This window comes from Panthera onca, chromosome A2 (assembly GCF_046562875.1).
Source record: "Panthera onca isolate mPanOnc1 chromosome A2, mPanOnc1 haplotype 2, whole genome shotgun sequence".
In the NCBI taxonomy this organism is placed as follows: domain Eukaryota; kingdom Metazoa; phylum Chordata; class Mammalia; order Carnivora; family Felidae; genus Panthera; species Panthera onca.
In genome coordinates this window covers 96520208-96544176 of record NC_138340.1, presented here as the reverse complement: position 1 = coordinate 96544176, position 23969 = coordinate 96520208, and the positions used below count along the sequence as shown (strand labels likewise).

At 35.2% G+C, this 23969-nt stretch overlaps 1 protein-coding gene across 3 annotated transcripts in view; it reads right to left on the bottom strand.

Moving 5' to 3' along the window:
- VPS50 (VPS50 subunit of EARP/GARPII complex) overlaps positions 1–23969 on the bottom strand; it is a 132565-nt gene that overhangs the window by 88389 nt on the left and 20207 nt on the right. For all 3 annotated transcript variants that reach the window (XM_078442467.2, XM_078442465.2, XM_060632459.3), the window contains exons 3-9: positions 21976–22098; positions 20556–20627; positions 18226–18279; positions 17332–17402; positions 16040–16157; positions 15921–15956; positions 14674–14756 (exon numbers count right to left, since the gene is read on the bottom strand). In XM_078442467.2, coding sequence (XP_078298593.1) covers positions 14674–14756; positions 15921–15956; positions 16040–16157; positions 17332–17402; positions 18226–18279; positions 20556–20627; positions 21976–22098 — 557 coding nt within the window. The remainder of the gene's footprint in view (positions 1–14673; positions 14757–15920; positions 15957–16039; positions 16158–17331; positions 17403–18225; positions 18280–20555; positions 20628–21975; positions 22099–23969) is intronic.

Here is a 23969-nt window from a genome sequence, read left to right as displayed (position 1 = left end):
AGATGTTACTGTCTATCTTTAAAAGAGACAAATTAAGTGCTAAATATATACTAGCTGAATAAATAATTCATAAATTCACAAATAAATGGCAAGAGCACTAAGTTATGCTGATTCTACAGACAGTACAATAAAGCAAGGAAAATAAAAGGGTAATAATTAGAAAAGAATTAATAAAAGAGTCATTACTAGCAGTAATAGAATTGTATAGGGAGACACTCCTAAATAATCTGTAGATAAAACTAAGAATTTAAGAAATTCACAGTTGATAGCAAGTTTTAAAGATTAAAAAGTGTAATATCGATAAAAAGTAAAATTTCAAACATAAAATCAATTTCTATATATTAGGAACAAAGAATTAGATAATGAAAAATTTTAAAATACCATTTCAAAAAACCAAATATCTCAGAATAAATCTAACAAAACTATCCAATACAAAACTGTGCTAAAGTAAAGAAGTCATGAATACCTGAAGATATATACCATGTAAAAAAAACTATAACCTTTGATATAGTTATCAGTTCTCACCAAAATGATCTAGAATACCTGAAATTTTAATCAAAACTCCAGCAGGTTCTTCTTTATGTATGTATATGGAAACTGGCAAGCTGCTTCTAAAATTTATGCGGAAACTCAAATGGTTAAAAATAGTCAGGAATCAGCAACATGCAGAAGAATTAAACTAGACCACTTTCTTACACCATTCACAACAATAAACTCAAAATGGATAAAGGACCTGAATGTGAGACAGGAAACCATCAAAACACTAGAGGAGAAAGCAGGAAAAGACCTCTCTGACCTCAGCCACAGCAATTTCTTACTTGACACATCCCCAAAGGCAAGGGAATTAAAAGCAAAAATGAACTACTGGGACATCATGAAGATAAAAAGCTTCTGCACAGCAAAGGAAACAACCAACAAAACTAAAAGGCAACTAACGGAATGGGAAAAGATATTTGCAAATGACCTATCAGACAAAGGGCTAGTATCCAAAATCTATAAAGAGCTCACCAAACTCCACACCCAAAAAACAAATAATCCAGTGAAGAAATGGGCAGAAAACATGAGTAGACACTTCTCTAAAGAAGACATCTGGATGGCCAACAGCCACATGAAAAGATGCTCAACATCGCTCCTCATCAGGGCAATACAAATTAAAACCACACTCAGATATCACTTCACGCCAGTCAGAGTGGCCAAAATGAACAAATCAGGAGACTATAGATGCTGGAGAGGAGGTGGAGAAATGGGAACCGTCTTGCACTGTTGGTGGGAATGCAAACTGGTACAGCCACTCTGGAAAACAGTGTGGAGGTTCCTCAAAAAATTAAAAATAGACCTACCCTATCACCCAGCAGTAGCACTGCTAGGAATTTACCTGAGGGATACAGGAGTACTGATGCATAGGGGCACGTGTATCCCAATGTTTATAGCAGCACTCTCAACAATAGCTAAATTGTGGAAAGAGCTTAAATGTCCATCAACTGATGAATGGATAAAGAAATTGTGGCTTATATACACAATGGAGTACTACGTGGCAATGAGAAAGAATGAAATATGGCCCTTTGTAGCAACATGGATGAAACTGGAGAGTGTTATGCTAAGTGAAATAAGCCATACAGAAAAAGACAGATACCATATGTTTTCACTCTTACGTGGATCCTGAGAAACTTAACAGAAACCCATGGGGGAGGGGAAGGAGAAAAAAAAATAAAAAAGAGGTTAGAGTGGGAGAGAGCCAAAGAATAAGAGACTCTTAAAAAACTGAGAAGAAACTGAGGGTTGATGGGGGTGGGAGGGAGGAGAGGGTAGGTGATGGGCATTGAAGAGAGCATCTTTTGGGATGAGCACTGGGTGTTGTATGGAAACCAATTTGACAATAAATTTCATATATTAAAAAAAAAAAGGAGTATCTTGAAGAACAATGTTGGAAGGCATATACTAAAATGTGTAAAGGTTATAAAGTCACAGCAGTAAGAGTGTGTTACAAACAGAAGAACATAAGGGGCAAAAGGCTTGAACAGATACATGACAAAGGAGATGACTGGCCAATAAACACATAATAGGCACTTCAAGTAGGCATTCAGGAAATGCAAATTAAAGCTCCAATAAGACTCCATAATAAACAACCAGAATGGCTAAGAATATTTTTAAAATATTAAAAGACGACATCAACAAATGTTGGCCAGGATGCAGAACAAATGGAACACTCAGTTCAATGTTGGAAGAATGGAAAATTGATACAACTTCTTTGAAAAAATATAACATCTACCAAAACTCAACACACACTTACACTCCGGGAGTCCTAGATACATATCTTACAGGAATGCATACATAACCCTTGCAGCATTACTTGTAACAAGTAAAACTTAAAGCAACACAATTGTCCATAAACAATTAAATGGATAAAGTGTGATATCTTTATATGATGAAATACTATAGCAATGAAAATGCTATCACATGAATCTCAAAGACATATTAGACAAAAGAAGTCCACTATATAGAAGTCACTATATGATTCCATTTATATTTATATAAAGTTCAAAACAGGCAAAACTAAATTTAATGACAGAAGCTAGAATTGTGGTTACCTTGAGAGAATAATGACTGGGATTAGGCAAGAAGGTAGTTTCTGGGGTAACAGTTCCTGGGACATAATTACATAACTATGTTTACTTTGTAAGAATTTATCTAGTTATACACGTAGGTTATATGACTGTATATGATTTTGAATATGATTTTTCCCTTTAATTCCTCCTAAATCAGTTAAAAAAACTAAAAACCAGAAGTGAAATTATTTGAATTATAATATCTCATTATTAAAAAGGATCTGTGATATCTAACAAAATAAATACAATCATAGAGAAAGTATTTTAACAAAAAAAAATTAAGGCAAACTAAAATAAAATAGAGCAAGTGAAAGGTATAATTTAGTACACAAAAATTATACAAGGTGTCTTTTCTGAATTTTTTTTAATGTTTATTTATTTTTGAGACACAGAGAGAGCATTAGCAGGCGAGGGGCAGAGAGAGAGTGGGAGAAAGAATTTGAAGCAGACTCCAGGCTCCGACCAGTCAGCACAGAGCTGTCAGCACAGAGCTGTCAGCACAGAGCCCAAAGGTGGGGCTCAAACTCACAAACCGTGAGATCATGACCTGAGCCGAAGTCAGACACTACTTAACCCACTGAGCCACCCAGGTGCCCATATACAAGGTATTGTTTTACAATTGTTAATCTCTTCATAAACTTGACTCTCAAAGTCTTACCAGCCAAAACAAATAGGGAGAGTCCAAGTATACAATTTGGTGTCCATAATATCAAAAATACTCAAGGGAAAAACAAAACCAAAAAACCCAAACACAAGTTACTTTTGTTGGCATTTAAGTTCTGAGGGAAAATTTTACCAGAGTCCTTATAAAGGGAACAATGACCTTTTATCTCCTAAGGCACAACACTCTTCGCAATAGCCTTACAGAATATATAATAATGGATTCATGGATTCCATGCATTCACTTCTTACCAAGCCTTTTAATGCAAGCTGAGAAAATAACACCAGCGTGATTATTTATATGTAGATACAGATATAGATACATAGATATAAAGCACTTTGTCAGAATAGTAAAACCTGTAACACAAGTACCCATTTTTGATGGTCTCAGGGATAAATGTTTAAACATACAGAGAAATTAGACAATTTCCTACAAATATTATTTATCATAAGCACACTTTTGATTAAAGTCAAGAATTGGAGATTACTTTAGTAAAACCTGCAAAATGAGCAAAACTATACACTTTGACAATCAACAGTGTAGGACTGTTAAGGTCTTTAACAAGGATTTATGCCTGAAAAATACCCACACACAGCCACAGACATATCCAAAGGAATATTTGTAGGCAAGACTGAGATTTTCCTTAAAAAAAAAAGAAAAAGATTCTGGGACAATCTCTGTCCAAAGAACAATGAATGAATGAATGAATGAATGAATGAAAGAAAATGAGACTTAAAGGCCCCAAAAAAACACACTAAAAATGACAGTCATTATAAGTACCTTGGCACTTAGAAAGAATTAAAGTTTCTCAGCAATACCACCCCACCTCCCACCCTCGGCCAAGTCAGTATCTTCTCAAGTTGTACTTTGGAACATATTTGAAACATACGTTCTTGAGTATATTCCTCAAGTTGTTCTTTCTCCTATGTTCTCTGTCTTTTGATCTATATCATCTTTTGATTTATATCATCACCACCCATTCAATCCAAGCTGGAAATCTCCATGTCATCTTTAATTCTTCCTTTGCTTCCTATGTGACTGATAATCAAATCCTGCCAATTCTACCATTTCAGTATTTCTCATATCCCTCTATGCTTCTCTTTTCTCAATTATGTGCCCGAACTCAAGAATTATCACCTTTTGCTTGAATTACCTTAATAGTTTCCCAACGAATCTCTGCACACGATACCCACACCCACCCTTCAATCCATCATCCATTTATTTGACAAACACCATCAACCTACTGCATACCAAACATTATACAACATCCTCCCAAAAGCTCTCAGGGATAGCTTGAGCAGGGGTCTTAATTTCAGATTGGATTTGGGCAGTATTCTGTTTGATCTGGCAGACACAATTTTTCAAATAGCTTATACATGAAAGGCTTCAGACAAGGCCTGACCACTCCTGTGGGCAGGACCATTTCTTGCTATCTTACTCACATCTGGCAGCTTCATGTTACCAACCTGAATCTGCAGCTCCTAATTAAAGTAGAACTTAATTCACGTTAATCCATGGAGGTTCTCCATTAAACCAAAGATAAAGCCCCAAATTGATACAGCATGTAAGATTCTGAACAATGACATGAAAAATTAACTTCCCCGTCACTTTTTAATGCCTACATTTCAGGGACCTGGACTACGTGCAATTCCCCTAATAACCCCCAGACTTTCACACCCTCTGTTCTACTTGTATGTAACGTTCATGAGAAATAGAACATACTTTCTCTTCTCCTCACTCACAAATGTCCATCTGTCTTTCCAGGCCCATCCAAATGTCATCTTTTCCAGGAAGTCTTCCCCTGCTGACTGTTCCCCTCAGTTTCATAACACTCTGTTTCCAACATACCGAATGATAGAAGGGAATATCTGTGACTGTCTCCCTTAGCAAAGACTGTGGCTTATTCTCCAGGAATCTCCAGGACTAACTAAACTCATAGCCTGGCTCACTGCTGAGTCAAATTTGCAATTCAAACATAGTGAAATTTTCCCAACATTCCTTTAGCCCCTATTTTCTATCTCAATAAATAAAACTACAGAGATAGAAAAAGAGAAAGGAAAATGTTTTAGAAGAAAAAGAACTGCACTAAAGTCTGGGTCTACAGGTGCCTTAGGAAGAGGAAAAGAGAAATAAGCAGAACTAAAGCAGTTCTACTCCTCTATCACACAGGGCTCAGAAGTTCACCTATGGCTGAAGATAGAGACACAGATACAGAAAGGCAAGAATACCTGGAATAGTAAGTAGGTTGGAGCTGGTAAACATATTCTTATAGGGAGTATTTTGAGTTTGGGAGAAAAAGAAATATATCTAAACTCATTCATAGGTGAGAGTAACGATTTCAACTCCTCAACTGAAAAAAATGGGCTTTAGTATTTATGAAATCATCATAAATCTGGATGCTTTTAGTGTTTCTATTACTTAGGGTTAAAATGACTCCATATCCTATGTATTAAGAGTTAATGTAAACATGGTAATGTAAATAGTATGTATAAGACTTTAAATAGAATATCTTTAAATCAAACATTTTGGCTTTAAAATGTTTTCAGAATCTACAACTGCATTTTGACAACAATTTATTATTAATTGAAAACACATACATAAAAAGTAGATGATTAAGGAGTGTATATATTAACCGTGCAGCCTTCAAGGAGACCTTTAGCCATAATTTATAAATATGAATCCATGCCATTTCAGTCAATTAATGAAAGTATGCTAAAAGGATCTATTCATAAACATTTGGATAAATAAAAGCTACATTATGGTAAAAGAAATTACCAGTTCTAAGATGGAAGGCTAAAAGCTATTAAAGGCTATTTGCAAGCTGAATAGAATAAATCAAACAATTTGAGGGGGCATTTTTAACATTACTACAGAAGATATTAAACATAACATATTCATAAATAACTACCTAACATTGTTCTTTTAAACAGCTGATCTACAATATATACACTCAAAGAACAAGTCCTGGAAAGGCTGCATATAAATCAAAATTGTGTACAAGATTGACCACACAAGAGACAACATGGTACAGAGGTAGTTAGCATCTTAATTATCTTTCCCTGGTCTGTTATTAATGAGCCATGATTTAAGTCAAGTCTCTTAATATCCCTGGGCATCAGTTCCCTATATAAAAGTGTGCTATATCTAAAGGGTTGCTTCCTGCTCTAAAGTTTTAAGATTTTATTATATGCTAAATACCAGTTACCCAATTACTACATCTTTGTGTATGATTCAGTAGAGTGCTAAAACTTTAAAATGAGCTTGAGTAAAATTTATACTTCCAAGCTTATACTATGTGTCCATGGACCCTGGATATTTCAGGTATTTAGATCAGAGATCTATTCCAGTGGTTTCAATTTACTCATAGCTGGCAGAGAGTTTATTAACATACTTCAGAGAAAACCTGACTTTCCAACACTTTGAAGCTAAACCAACAATGGTGAGATACCAGGAAATGTCCACGTGGTCCTTCAAACCATGAACAGATTGTAAAAGAATTAAGATCACTTTGAATCTATCCAGATCTCTGTCCTCTGCTCAGAAATCTGAGTCCACTACTAAGAATACTACAGATATTCAAAACATCTCTAAACTTTATGAATTACAATTCTTGAGCAGAGGATCAGGCCCAGGAGCCAAATCTAGCCAATAGCCTGTTTCTAAATAAAGTTTCACTGGAAAACAGACACATGAACTTGTTTACATACCATCTATAGCTACTTTCAGACCACAAGGGCAGAGGTGAACAGTTGCAAACTGAAACCTTACTGCCTAACAAAGCTTAAACTATTATCTGGCTCCTTAAAGACAAAGCTTGCCTACCCTGTGCTAAAGTTCAGCAGACCTTTCAGCTGGTCAATTAATCAAAGTTAAAATGGGAATATTTATATGTTGTGTGTATGAATGTTTACATGTATGTTGAACGTTTTAACAAAAATTGTATAACTGCAATTCATTTACCCACTTCTGATTTAGAGCCAAAATCTTTTCTCTTGAGCAGAGTTTTAACTTCTTAGTCTTACATGAGCCAAATCACAAATAAATTGTCCATAATTTCAAGTTTCAATTTCTCTACAATGAGGCAAGAATTTAAAGACAAATGCGGAATAATCCAAATGCCAAATCACATTTAGTTACCTTATATCCCCCAACTTTTATGAGTTGTCTCATCCAAAACAAATTCAAAAGGAAACATATTTTTAACAATATGTTTTGTTTTTCCAATGCATTTAACTTACTTTCAAAAACTTGTTTCCTGGGGCGCCTGGGTGGCGCAGTCGGTTAAGCGTCCGGCTTCAGCCAGGTCACGATCTCACGGTCCGTGAGTTCGAGCCCCGCGTCAGGCTCTGGGCTGATGGCTCAGAGCCTGGAGCCTGTTTCCGATTCTGTGTCTCCCTCTCTCTCTGTCCCTCCCCCGTTCATGCTCTGTCTCTCTCTGTCCCAAAAATAAATAAACGTTGAAAAAAAAAAAAAAATTAAAAAAAACTTGTTTCCTTAGTTTATTTACTTAAGCAACGTAAATACGATAACAGATAACAAATACAACCGGTAGAAACAGGTTTAGGAAAAAAAATGCAATTAACTCAGCTACTGGAGCAGATTAAAAAAAATCATCCTCCTAGCCATGAGCGTCCACTATATATAACAGCACACTACTAGATGGTATAATGTAGTAGTAATTATTTTTTTTTAACGTTTATTTATTTTTGAGACAGAGAGAGACAGAGCATGAACAGGGGAGGGTCAAAGAGAGGGAGACACAGAATCTGAAACAGGCTCCAGGCTCTGAGCCGTCAGCACAGAGCCTGACGCGGGGCTCGAACTCACAGACCGTGAGATCATGACCTGAGCCGAAGTCGGCCGCTTAACCGACTGAGCCACCCAGGCGCCCCAATGTAGTAGTGGTTAAGAGCAACAGGTTCTGCATTCCAAGAGACCAAAGTTTAAATTCTGGCTCTGTCACTTATTTTACAAAGCACCAATTTCCTCACCTATAAAATAGAGACAATAATAATACCTTTGTGGAATATTTTGTCAACACCAAGGAAGAAAAGGTATGGGAAATGATTAGTACAGTGCTTGACACATACAAATGTCCAAACAATGTTTAAGTATTATCACAACCACCATTACTATCACCGTTATCATGATTCAATTTTTAAAAGCTAAATAATAAAGCTTTAGTAAGAAAACCTTATACAAATCTAATTTAGAATTACTCTACAGTCAATGCTGTCAAAGCTGACAGTGCCTAGCTTCTACTCACACTCTTACAGATGTCAATATTTCCATTCTTGCAGGGGTATAAGAAAGTAAGCCATTCACAGCATGAACATTTCTGATGGTCTTTTGTTTATGTACTCTGTGTTCTTAACTGGCATATTATCCCACAGTTCTGTCTGTTAACTGCCTGTTATTATAAGCTCCGAGAGAACAAACACATTTCAAAAGCTCCTGGTAAAACAAGTAACGTAGCAATTTATGCAGATGAGGATTAAATAATACGTCCTTCTTGTCTCATCATGTAGGAGTAAAGAGTCCGACACAGATGACTTTTCTAGACAACTGGTAAAATTTTGGAACACCAAATAAAAAGAAAAATCCTTAAAATGTCTTAAAAAAGAAAAAAGACACTATTTATAAGAATGAGAACAGCATCTGACCTTGTCCTACAAACAGAAGGCCGATGGACAACTGAGCAATGTGTTCCATTTTGTAAGAAAAAAATAACTTTTCTTTCAATCATGGGTATGGACTAAGTTAACATCACTTCAAAATCCGAAAATGTATTGCCCATGTATCCCATATCAAAACAAACAAAAAAATCTCAAACAGGTAACTGTAACAAAACTGTAACAAAACAAGACAAAGGAAAACATGTAAAAAAGGAAATATTACAGTTGAGTAGGACCTAAAAAAGGTGAAAAATGTTCAACAAATAAAAAAACCACCAATGGATTTTTATTTTCACATAGAGACAAAAAATGACTTTTTAAATAAACCCAATCACTCTACTTAGTTCTGCACATAATAATATTTATATAATCATAATACAAGAAATACAATTTCTATTAGGTTCATTTTTTTAGAAGTAACCTACCGAGAAAACACAGAAGATTTAATTATAGCTGCAAAAATAATATAAATTTTACAAATTTGACGAAATAAAAATAACTGTTTCACTAACAAAACCTGGAAGATGGAGAAGAGGAGTAAAAGGAAGTATACCAAATTCTTATATTTTACTGGAATTTTAATATGAGTAGACAGAGAATCAACAACTATCTACAATGATGAATCATGAAAAAGATACTTTGACACAGTATTTTAAATTACAATGAAATCTACTGGGAAAAAAAACTAATAAGCTGTGAAAGTGGTTTACTCCAGGGAGTAGGAAAAAGAATGGTGGGTAGGGCAGAAAGAAACAGTTCACCTTTTGTTTAAGACACTTTTGTTTAAATTTTTTTTTTGACATTTATTTATTTTTGAGAGACAGAGAGACAGAGCACAAGGTGGAGAGGGGCAGAGAGTGAGGGAGGCACAGAATCTAAAGCAGGTTCCAGACTCTGAACTGTCAGCAAAGAGCTGGATGCAGGGCTCGAACCCAGGAACCATGAGATCATGACATGAGCCGAAGTCAGACGCTTAACCGACTGAGCCACCCATGTGCTCCTAAGACACTTTTGTTTAAATATTATGTTTTGCTATTAGATTTTACTTTATATTTTTTCAAAATGACGCAGCATGGGGGAGGGAGACAGAGGAAAATTAAATAAAAAGATAAGGAGTACAGGCAATATGAGAATAGCATGCTATGGATTATTTGGCCCAAGCTGACCGAACAACTAGTACTCCAGATCTACTCATGGGTCTCACTAGCTGGCCTGATGATCTAGCAGAAATACTCACTGTTCAAATGCTACCCCAGCCAGAGCTCCTATGTTCCCCTTGCCTGAACCTAAACAGAGACAGAGCATGACGTCTTGCTAGAAAGGAATGAAGGGCAACACAGGAAGCATAGTCCCTACAGTACCACTGTACTTGTACCCAAAAGCTGTGTTTGTTATTTTATGATTTATTTAAAGGAGTTCTACAACCGAAAATTTTCATTCAACTGCCAAGTTCATATTCTGAGGGGGAGGGGGGAAGGGTATTCCAAAGATTTTGAGAAATTAAATACATGTGTCTATGCTACAGTACTCAACAAAGATACTCTAGTTCTGATGGTATACAAACTTTTCAGTGCATAATCCAGAATGCTCTCAGATTCCCTCAAGTAGTTTCATTCAAATGAAATAAAAAAAACTAAAGCAGTTTTGACTTTTAAAAACAACTTTTCTTGAAACTAATTTAGATAAATTTCAAGTGAAAAAGAAGTTAAATGCTTCATTCACAGACACACTTAAACACATTCTGATTTCCATTCCCAGTAAATCCCAACTATATGATTCTGTCGATCAACTCAAGAAATGTCAAATAATGTAAAAATGTTCCCTGTCAGTTATAAAAGTGAACACAACTGGTGCTATAGTATCTTTTATTAAAGATGCTGAAACACACCGTATCTAAAGGAAAATACAAGGTACTGAAGGGGTACAAGTTTTCTTCCAGTTTTCAATCTATTGGGTACATTGTATTACTTGGTACTGTGTGTATTAAACTACACAGTCATATAACCTGAGACAATATAGTGAAGGGCTCTTTATGCAGAAGCAAATACATGAATTCTGTTCTTCCTGCTTTCAGAATCATAAGAGTTAGCCCTCAGTTGCCCTATGTAATCTACTCCTAAGATCACAGGGTCTCTGCCATCTACCAAAAACCTTATTTCCAATAAAAGAGCAATGTGACTAGCAAAAAAAAGAGGAACATACACTCCACCTCCAAAAAATTAAGAAGTGGACAAACAGGTACATTGTGCATATGAACTTGCTTAAAATATATTTTTTAAAAAATTACACCAGAGTCCAGAAATGCTCTGCATCACAGGTGGTTCTCTTCTGGACACTTCTAAAGAGAAGATACTTCATGATTCTCTAGTTATCAACAGAAATGAAAATAAATTTAAATATTAAAGAAAATGAGAGTATAAATAGTCAGAAACTAGTTACTATTCCTATGATTACCAGAGTGTATGATTTTTCACTCGGATTCACTCAGGTACAAGCAAAGATTAAATCTTGCCTTTGGTTAAATTCCACATCTCCAGGTAAATTAAATGAATTTTTAAAGTGTTGATCAATCATGTCTGAACAATCCTAACGAGAGAGCTCAAGAACACACCATATGTGTTCAGTATTGTATTTAGAAGACCAGAGGAGAGGCGCCTGGGTGGCTCAGTCAGTTGAGTGTCCAACTCTGGCTCAGGTCATGATCTCATGGTTTGTGGGTTCAAGTCCCACATTGGGCTCCCTGCTGTCAGTGCAGAGCCTGCTTTAGATCCTCCGTCCCCATCTCTCTCTGCCCCTCCTGTGCTTGCACTCTCTCTCTCTCTCTCAAAAGTAATAAAACTAAAAAAAGAAATTAAGAAAATAAAAAATAAAATAAAATAAAATAAAAATACCAGAGGAAAAAGAAAAACAGATAGGAAAATAAATGCACAGAATAAAAAGCATGCATCTAATTAATAAAAGGAAGTTAGAATAAAATTCCTTTCATTTTTGTGGACTCAACCTGACCCACACATCTACTAACTCTGTCACTATATCCCATATCACACTATCTACCAGAAGTGAACAAACTTCTCATGCTCTCCCAACTAGGAACAAAAGTGTAAAAAACAAGAGGTAAAGGGAAAAGGGGACTGGGTTGAGCAGGATGAATGGTGGCTAGCAAAACAAACGGCACTGGTGTGTGGGAACAGGAATTCTGGTGGAGCGGCTGCCATCACTACCAAAGAATTCTAACTAATAGCTAAGCTCTCTGAGCCACCCTTGACATTGTCACTAAATCACTAAGATAAAAACACAGCTCTTAACAGATTTCCTGGGAAGCCTAAGGTAAAATTAATTCCTTAGGACATTTTAATACATTTGTACATGTATTTTTACCTATTTTAAGAGAGTAAGACAAACTTTTATTATTATTACATGCACAATTCACATGTGTAAACACAGCATGCTTCTTATATAAGGTACTCCCTAAAATAAAATAATTATTACTTTAAATCACCATTCTAGATCTTTTCAATTCCAACCTTTTACCAGGTTGGATAACTATAGTCACACCTCCTCCATATATCACTACATACCTTAATGAGAAAGAACTTAGAAGCCACTTCATGCTAACTTTAAAAAGCCCAAATAAAAATTTATTTAAAAAACATTTTGTATAGTTAACTCTCATCAAGAAAATTACTTCAGCACAGCTAAAATTTTTCATTATTGAAGAAAACAAAGTGCCAACACATGTCACCTGCTACCTCAATTTCCTGCCACCAAGTTTCCTATTATAATAGATGGTGACCTTTTTAAAGTCTACTCTAATACCTACAACGCCTTCACACATTATGTTCTCTATTTTATTTTCAACCTCTCACTTTCCCATAGATTTTCAGATATTCAGCTTTCCCCCCTCAATTACACATCTCCCTTCTTTATAAAATTTCCTCATCCTATACTTCTGCTTCAAGAAAACTGTCCCAACAAAGTCAGCTATGATTTCTTTGTTGCTATAAATCCAATAGATAGATATTTTCAATCCTCATTTTGCTTGTTATCTCTGCAACAAAGATTTCACCATTATACTCAGAATGTACTATCTACAACCCTCATACCTTGTCTTAGCTAACTCCTATGCCCCTCCTTCAGGCCCCCCTTAGTCTTGACCTCTAAGGAGAGTTTGATCTCAATGCTTCCCCTGTATGTTCCACTCCCATCTCCCTAAGGCCTCATCCCACTATGCCTTCTTCAGTCCTTCGGCCTTATCCTGATTACATTATGTGTAATTCATCACTATTCAGCCAATTCCAAAGCAAAGCGCCTGGCACATAATAAACAGTAATGCATAACCATCTGAATTATGTTCACCCAATCATACATAAGCGCTCTCACTATAACTGATCACCACAAAACAAACTAAATGTGTGCTATGCTCTTCAGGACCCAGAAAGCCTTGTTAGAAATTGTCAAATACATGCAACATATCAGAGCTAACTCTCTAATCACTCAATTTAAATTTTAAAAATCTAAATAACATAATCAAAGTTTTTAATAGTGACAGTTAATCAGTGTCACAATGGATAAAAACAAAATATCACTGGAACTATCTAACTATGCATTTCCTAATCAAATAAAAAGTGTTGCTTCAGTATGCATGATCCTAAAGAAAAAAAAAATACCATAAATATTTAAATAGCATCTCTTGCAGGGAAATTGCTAGCTCCTTTCCCACATCCTGCAGAGACCTATGATGTGGGAGTATATTAAAAGAAAAAATTTAATTAAAGCTATATTAATGTTTTCATCTACCATAATCCTTTTATTTTTCAGATACTAACAATCAACATCTACAACATCAATGCATCATGTTCAATGACGGCCAGAATTTCCATACAGGTGAGACTGAGGGGCTGTATATTCTAGGACAGGTATGAATTTAATTTGAAACTGGGTTTGCTTGGCAAGCACACTATTTTACTTAGAGTGTATGTTTATTTGTGATGGTTTTAGAGGAATGATGGAAACTACACCTGGGGATTGAGCCTCCCCAAGGGACTGCCACCAGCAATGCAAAACCTTCATTTTAAGCAGACCAAAAACCCATTAATAAAGCAGAACTAATAACAAAGGCTGCAGTGGCCATGTTAACATTGTACATTTTATAAATAACTAAAGATGTAACACCTTAAATACATAATCACTTAAATATGACAAAGATGATTATTACATAAAATTAAAACACACTTAAGTTTTCCAAAATAATTCTTATCAGGACCAAACACTTGAACCATCTGGATCTGAAAAACAAACTGTGGTAACACTCTCAATATTTATAAGCTGGGTAAAGTTAAGTAGGAAAAATTCCCAAGAGATGCAAGAGAAACGTAAACAGATACATTATTCTTCTCTACTAGTCCATATACTGGAAATAATATATGTATATAATATATATATATATATATATATATATACATATATATATATATATTATATATATATATATATAAAAGAGTTTGAATGAAGTGACAAGAAAGGGTAGGATTAAAAAGTATCTGATCTTTCCCACCTTAAGAATTATTATTTATAATTTCATCGTACTGCCCATTTATGAACAAGAATGTTAAAACAGAACATACCACTTAATGTTAATTTTCAATGTTTGTTAACATTCTATGTTACACAGCTAGCTCCTATGTTAAAAACTGGCAATAGAGTGAGCTTTAAAATTTTTACATTACCTTACCTTATGCAACTATAATGTTTAAAAGTGCTGGCGGCTTTCTGACATTCCAGGCACAACTGAATAGCTCCTGGATAGTCTTCCTCCTTAAGATAACAATAGAAGTCATTAGACAGGAAACATTTTTCCTAAAATGTTTCCCTTGAAAAACAACTAATCTCCGTTTACACTCCATCCAAAAGTTAAAGAACCAGAAAATTTTAATTCCTCTTAAATAAGGATTAGAATACCAATGATAGATAAATAATAAAATATAAAAAGACAACTAGTTCCAAGCCTAAAATGTATGTGTAGACAAAATATTCTCCACCCTTATATACACAGTAACAGCCTTTAAGATCATGACATGTGGATAAAGCCTATACAGAATAATAAGCTGCTTCACAGGGAAGCTGTTCTTTAACTGTTAACATATCTTCTTTCAGTAATGTTTACATAAAATGTTTCAAAACAGCATGAATTTCACTTGTAATCAACATTCAACAGTCCTACCACCAAGAAACCAATAAATATTTTAAAACAAAACTAGAAAAAAGTGAAATATTCATTAATAGCCTTGGAATGTTTTTATCACCTAAACACTAACTTAATGTCAAATAAAATTTTCTTTTTTTTAAATTATTTTTAATGTTTATTTATTTTTGAGAGAGAGAGAGACACACACACAGAGCATGAGCAGGGGAGGGGCAGAGAGAGAGGGAGACACAGAATCCAAAGCAGGCTCCAGGCTCTGAGCTGTCAGCACATGGCCCAACGTAGGGCTTGAACTCTCAGACCGTGAGACTATGACCTGAGCCAAAGTCGGACACTTAACCGACTGAGCCACCCAGGGGCCCCCCAAATGAAATTTTCACATGCATTTCTCAATTCAAAGTTTAGAAGTTACGCAGGGATTACAGATGGCTCACTCAGAAAACCGATTAATATATGAGATACCAAACATAACTCAAGTATGATATATTCCTTAAATCACTACTATATATTTGATACAAAAGATAATTTTATTGCTATTTGGGTGACTGAAGTTAACATTCCCACAATGCTACAAAGTAAACATTTTCCCAAATAAACTTTTCTAAATGAAATATGTCAATAGAAAAATGCTCTAGAGCAAGTAAATTTACATGTCTAAAAAATGTTCTTTATGCCATATAGCAATTTGAAAAAAATGCACATCTGAATGTTTTCCACTATAATTTTTCTGTTTAATATCATCAAGATGGTGAAATTTTCAAATTTTGTTTACTTACCTCTAGCATTTCACTTAAGCGCACATCTGTTCTTTGCTGAAGAAAAACAACAATCAAAGGTTAAATCTGTTTTAACCATAAAATTAAGTTTTAATTTTTAAATAGTAACCTGTACATACCAATGTTTTTATGGTTCTCAGAGATTTCAGAAGTCCAATCAGCAACTGACGTTTCCTTTGATTTGCAAGAAGGCCTAAACTAGCTTGAGTAAAACCTTCCTTGGCAATATTCAAGTGTCTGCAAAAGTAAAGAACAGTTATACTTTTCTATTATAATAAGAATACTATTCATACAGAACAATTAGGCAACTGATGAGGTAGTATCCTCGATTACCCTTAAAATCAGGGATTATGACTACTATTTGACAAATTTATTCAATGGCTCAATCTAAGCCAGCGCTACTCTGGGGTGCCTGGGTGGCTCAGTTGGTTTAGCATCCAACTTCGGCTCAGGTCATGATCTCACAGTTCGTGAGTTCGAGCCCCGCGTCAGGCTCTGTGCTGACACCTCGGAGCCTGGAGCCTGCTTCAGATTCTGTGTTCTCCCTCTCTCTCTGCCTCTCCCCTGCTCACACTCTGTCTCTCTGTTTCTCTCAAATATAAATAAACATTTAAAAAAATAAAATAAAATAAAATAAACCAGCGCTACTCAAAGCATGGTGGGTGGACTGGTGCCAATCCTCAAATTGTTATTTATTCATCACAATAAAAGTACAGAAATTGAGAGTAAATATTAAAAAACCACTTAGAGCAAAAACTGACATAATGATTTTATGTTTGATGAATAATTAAAAAACTGAGACTATATTTTATATATTTTTGGTTATTTTATTTTCTTAGAATTTTGTTTTTATTGCATTTTATAAAAATAGTCTGTAATAAGTTGGAATTTTAAAGAAAAAAATACTGATCCTTATATTTTGAGAAGCACTAACCTAAGCAATATAAAAACAGTAGTATGTTAAAGCCATAACTAGACTTACAGATATTTCATTTCACACATACCTTCTTAGTGCAGCTTTTAAATCATAATATATGTTCAGTTAATGAATGGTATTCTAAAAAACATACTCATAATAAAAAAATCAATTATCAACAATGGTTTTGCAATTTTTCTTAAAATGTTTTTCCATCTTAAAAAACAAAATACCATCAAATATAATACCTTCTCCTGGGGCGCCTGGGTGGCGCAGTCGGTTAAGCGTCCGACTTCAGCCAGGTCACGATCTCACGGTCCGTGAGTTCGAGCCCCGCGTCGGGCTCTGGGCTGATGGCTCGGAGCCTGGAGCCTGTTTCCGATTCTGTGTCTCCCTCTCTCTCTGCCCCTCCCCCGTTCATGCTCTGTCTCTCTCTGTCCCAAAAATAAATAAAAACGTTGAAAAAAAAATTAAAAAAAAAAAAAAATATAATACCTTCTCCCATTTGTGCAGATGACAGCAGCTAACTGAAGACCTGTCTGTAATGAGGTAACTCTTTCAAGTTCCTAAGGAAAATTAGGTATAGGTTATTGTTGGAGGTTTTCTTTTTTTTTATTATTCATATGATGCTCTAACAAAAACTTTAGTGGGTTTCAAAGAAAAGCTTGCTTGGGAAACAAAGTAGCAACAAAAATACCTAAACTTAAAAGTTGTTGGTATATTTTTCACAAAATAAGTTAAAATAACTACTTCCAAATGATTTTCATAATGACATATGATAAAATATTTAGTCAATATTGCTTATAAGGAAATCTAGACCAAACCCATTTTACAAGCATAAACAAGTACTAATAATACATCTACTGAAACGTTTCTACCCAACAGAACTTCCGGAGATAATCAAGGATATGACAAATATGATTTCTGTTTGCTAAGATGCTATGACAATGGATGTCTTCATTTGAACACTGCTGCATATTTCAATGGATTCTGAAGTCTCTGATTTTCAGATACAAAGATAGATTCAGCTATAAGATTCCAATTTTATTATATTTTAAAGACAGATTGTTACACTGCCATTGAGCAGTATTAATGATCTATATGTTACAAAGTACACAGAAGCAATTTTCACTGGGCCTTCTAAAGTTTGAACAAACCAAAAAGATTGCTTTAGAATCATCAATAAAACTTTCACTTCTTCAGTTTGGTAAATTCCCCAAATAAGAGAGAAAAACATACATAAAAAGGCCCTCCTACACCCCAAATAGAGTCGATATGTTGCTACAGAATAACTACAAACAAGACAATAAATTACTTCAACAGTTTCAAGTATAAGTCACTAAAGCATTTTTTAAATTTTACTATTAAAAATAACAAATATCATCCTACCTTTACATAAGCAGGCTGTTTTTCAAGGATTAAATCTGCTACTTTTTTAGAGACCTATAAAAACATGCAATCAAAGGAAGTAAAAGAAAAAGCCACATGCTTCCTATTCCACTTTACATTTTGAATTTTTGCAAGAATATTCCATAGGTCTTCACAATAACTTCTAGCATGCTTTGGGCTATGAAATTAGTAAAAGAGGTATAACAGAGAGCACAGTACTTAATCCTTAATAGAAACTCAATAAATGGTCATTACTACTGTTAATAATATCAGTATCAAGTGATTTAACTAGTATGTACAAAAGTATAACATCTTTAAGGGCACAAGATTTGCTTTCAAAAGATGAACACATAAGACAAATATCTAATCAGCTGAATTTATGGAGACAGTATCTGGGAAACAGAGATTATCCTGAACCCTTCAGACCCTCTGTACCACATAAAAAGACAAACAGTAATTTGGTCCTCTATTTCTGAAAACCAGAAAACATGTTTTTGGATTTTTTTTTTTTTAATGTTATGAACATACCTAAGGTGTCCTTGGTCAATTCCATGAAAATTGTTAGTATGTTATACAAATTAGAATTATAATGATTTTGAATATGAGACTCTCATTTCACAATTTCAGGGGTACCTACTAGCCTACACTACAGGTACCATGGAGCATGGCACATCCAAGACATTTTTAGCCTTGATGCTCAAGAAACTCAATTAGTTGAGTTTCCCTTCCCCTTCCCAAGCCAACTGAGAACAAAGCATTACACATACATTCAATTATTGCATTCATCCTTCTAGATTTTAACTCCTTTGAATTTGTATACATATGAATATGTATAGATGTTCCCAGACAGAAACTCACCTAATTTTACCAAATTGTTTTTTTTGTTTTTTTTTTTTAAGTTTAAAATAGGGGCACCTGGGTGGCTCAGTTGGTAAAGCGTCTGACTTCGGCTCAGGTCATGATCTCACTGTTCATGAGTTCAAGACCCACGTCAGACTCTGTGCTGACAGCTCAGAGCCTGGAGCCTGCTTGGTATTCTGTGTCTGTCTCCCTCTCTCTCTGCCTCTCCCCTGCTTGCTCTCTCTCTCTCTCTCTCTCTCTCTCTCTCTCTCTGTCTTTATCTCTCTCAAAAATAAACATTACCAAAATGTATTAAAAAATACGTACATAAATAAATAGTTTAAAATAGATGATAGAGTTGTTAGTCTGCACTGTGCCAGGCAGCGTACTAAGTGCATTCCCTATATTATCTCCGTTACTACTCATGACAATATATTAAAATGAATTACATGCTTCCTCATTTTCCAGATGAGTAATCTTAAATATAGTAGTAACTCACTCACAGCCCCCACAGTAAGTTACAAGGCTGGGATTCAAGCCCAGGTTTACCAAATTCCAAAGGTCATTATGCAGTATAGCCCTTGTGGTGGGATTCTTTCCCCAAAGAATACTACCACATCAAGTACAAGATAGACACGCACATATTTAAACATGCTGAAACCAACAGAAGGCAAGAGATGCCACCCCGCTGAAATCTAGTTCTCCAAAATCACAACACACTTTTACCACACAACCCTCTACTGGTCAAGTCCCTTTCACAGACCACTGCTGCTACCCCCAGGGAGATCCCAGCACCCACTGAGACCACTGAGTATAACACAAAAGAAAGAGAAGTACATCTTCCTTTATTTGTCAGATGTATTATTAAAAATCACATCTTAAATTCAGATACATTTATTACTAGTGCTCCGTTACTATTAAAAAAATTAACAAGACCACATACTAACATTAATCTTCTACAGTATAGTCTGAGTATTATTAAAAGAGCTCAGCCTAATGCAAGGAAAATCACAGAATCAAAGAATTTTACAGCATCAGAGAAAATGCAGGCCTAATGCACTGCTTCACAGAGAACATGAAATAGATTTAGCAAGGCTAGGCGACGTACCCAATGCTACACAATTAATCAGTGACTACAATTCAGACTTTCTGAATCTTAACTCTCTATTCTCTATGGGCCTCTTTCAACTAGAAGTGGGGGCCTTTATTCTGAGATAAGAAACCGTAAGTGGGGAAAAGATATTTAGCAATCTAAAAAAAAGTTCAAAATTCTTTGATCACATTTAAGATTCCAGAGAAAGAACTAGCAAATCTATATTAAGGTAATGTGAGAAGCTGAATAAATTTTAAAATAAATGTATCACTGAGTCTGAGTCATGTTAAATAATATTTGTTTAATATATTAAGTTAAACCATAAAATCTGCAAACATTACACCTCTCTGCTGTGTCTCATTTAGTCATGTCAAAAAGAAAGGTGTTTTTTACTTACTGCAGCTTGCTGTTGTTTCAATTTGTCTCTGTACTCCTCTAATTCTTGCAAATTGAGAATAGGAGGGAGCTTCTAAAAGATACCCACAAATAAAGAGTAAAAAAATAGCTTACTTTTGTTTCATTTACCTACATACCTCTGACTTATAAACAGTGTCACATCCCATTCCCACCCACTCCTCTTGGCCTCCCCAATCTCCCCACTAGACTTCAGACACAAAACCCTACACACCTTTGTTAGCCAACCCACTGGTGCTCAAGTTCCATCCCTCACACAGCCCTATAGGACAGGAGAACAAGAGAAAGTCCCTCATCCTAACCACCCTCTCTACCAGCCACAGGTATATCCCTATTGCCTACAACAGAATTCAAAATATATTTCCCCTCTGAAACACTATGAATAGTAACTACATGCTACAGTGTGAGAGTGATAGTTGCTGGAGTGCATTCTAGATTACACATCAGCTTTCAGAAGGTAGTATGGGAAACTAGCAAAAATACATGCCACTGTGTATACCAGAAACTCCAAGTTAGACTCCAAGTCTCAATCAATAGATTGATGAAACTTCAGAATGAGTGGGGGCTGACTATGTACATCCTGCGTATAAAGTAAATATGCATACTGCATTTGGTTTCATCTAAAATCAAAATTGACTATTCTTTTCTGAACTTCCTGTAAATTTAAAATGACAACATTATAAACATTATGGCATAGAGGTCTTTATCATGGCTAAACAATTATGTAAAGATACATTCATGAGGGGCACCTGGGTGGCTTAGCTGCTTAAGCATCTGACTTCGGCTCGGTCATGATCTCATAGTTCATGAATTCAAGCCCCGCATAGGGCTCTGCACTGACAGTGTGCAGACTGCCTGGGATTCTTTCTCTCCCTCTCTCTCTGCCCCTCCCCAACTTGCTCTCAAAGAAAGAAAGAAAGAAAGAAAAGAAAAGAAAAGAAAAGAAAAGAAAAGAAAAGAAAAGAAAAGAAAAGAAAAGAAAAGAAAGGAAGGAAGGAAGAAAGGAAGGAAAGCAAGCTAAAAGAAAAAGAAACATTCATGATTGAAAGTCTTAGAGCTTTTCTAAATATATTTAGACAATATAAAATAAGATAAAGGCAGCATATCAACATATTATAGGCTAAAAGTTAAAAACCAAAAATATAGAAACGTTTCCTGGACCAATATTCTACAGCAGCACTTAATTTTACATTTTTCTAAAATAATTTCAGTGTAAAAACAATGTGGACAGTTCATTTAATCATAATATGGTCATCAGAGACCAGTCCTGGTATTAAGACAGACAGAGAGAAAGAGAAAGAAAGAAAAAGAAAGAACACCCCTAAAAAGTATTCAACTCTCATCCATAAATTCAGTCACTGAACAAGACAGAGTTTAGATAGGTTTTAATGAATTTTTTTTACCTCCAGCTCATATTTAACAATATCAAATGAGTCCGTAGAAAAATATACTTGTTCAATACTATTAATTAGTTCTTGTTCAGCTTGAGGGTCACTAGGCTGTTCTCGAAGTTCTCGGAATTCCTCCTTTAAGGAAAAAAATCACAATTAAAGTACTTGTAGCTATTATAATTCTACCTGCATGGAAATAAATAATCATCTATTTTAACAATCACAAATCTCCTGGGGACCCATTCTGAGCAAGGAGACAAACTGACAGAAACCATGAAGGTTCATGGAAAATTAGGACTACTAAAACACTAAAAACTATTCATCTATCGGAGAAAAAAAAAAGGGGAGGGTTAGAGATTCAGATTTTATTTTCAATTCTGTGTGTGTCAACTGGTAGGTAAAAGAATTTAGAAGTTTAACAAAAGGAAAAAACAAAGTGTCTATGTAATCTGTTGTACATATATACATATTTTCATCATTTAACATTCTAAAATCCGTCTCAGCACAGATAACCAGGGAATGCCTCAAGGACTTGTGGGGTCACCGTCAGCATTAGAACCCTGAGCAGAGCAAACATTCTTCCCCGTGCTGGCAATCTCACTGCTTGGCTAAGACATACTGGCTCCAGAAAAGACTGCAAGTTTAGCTCTGTAATCCTATGAGGATTCCTTCAAAGGGTGCTGATACCACAGTTAATAATCTGATTATGAACCTAAAGCTCTGTATTTGATAAAATGCTTTCTTCTTAATGATATAGAACAGGGCTTCTGTGGACTTACACAACTAAAAAGAGCCTGACAGACAAATCCCTACCCCTAATGTCAGCATCCTTATCCTCTCAATTTTACTGCATCATTGGATAAACCTTCAGTTAACTGGAAGTTTCATTAATTCAGATACCCCCTCTCTGCCACACTAATTAACCAACATTATTTTTATACACATATAACAATTTCATCCTTTGATTTTTTTATTCATATTAATCTCAAATATATTTAAGAACACAAAAGGAACTAATATTTAAAATAATTTTACAGTCACTAAAATAACATTTAACAAAAATTCTTAATAAATCACCATTGATTAAATATGCAAAAATTATAATGTCTATTAGAGAACATTATTTTTCAAACAGAGAAACTCTAGATTATTTTATTATAGGGCATAGTTTTCATTTATAAAAAAACCTAGCTTATATATCTTTTAGGCTTTAATTTATATTTTAAATATGTAAAGTGATTAATTATAAAATTATCTCCTCTTAGATTCAAGCTAAAAGAAAATATTAGAGCAATAAATCTGAAACTCAAGAGAAAAACTAACTGTTTAAAATTCCAATAAATTTAAAAGAGAAGGCAAAGTCACACAAACATCAAATCTGCATAATTAAGAGTGCATGGAAAAGAAAATACCTCTTCTGTACCAAAACTCAACTTATAAAATATACTAACCAAAAAAGGTCAAAGACACAGTCATCACTGACATAGTATGCAATCAAATACTATAAGTAAAGTAAGAAACCCTGTGTCCTAACAGAAGAAGCTGCATTGGCGGGGGGGGGGGGGGGGGGGGGGGGGGGGGGGGGGGAGGGTCTACAACAAACACACTAATCTACATAACACCCTGGACAATGAAGCTGAGGAACAGACCTGGGTTAAAACCATACTACTTATAGAAAGGTTTCCAACTAACCTACTCATGGGCAACCTCCAAGCATTTAATAAAAATTTGAAATGAGTGAGACATGAAATAGAAAACAAGATCAGGGGCGCCTGGGTGGCTCAGTCAGTTGAGCATCCGACTTCAGCTCAGGTCATGATCTCACAGTTCGTGGGTTCGAGCCCTGCGTTGGGCTCTGTGCTGACAGCTCAGAGCCTGGAGCCTGTTTCAGATTCTGTGTCTCCCTCTCTCTCTGCCCCTCCCCGTTCATGCTCTGTCTCTGTCTCAAGAATAAATAAACATTAAAAAAAATTTAATAAAAAAAAAGAAAACAAGATCAGATATTC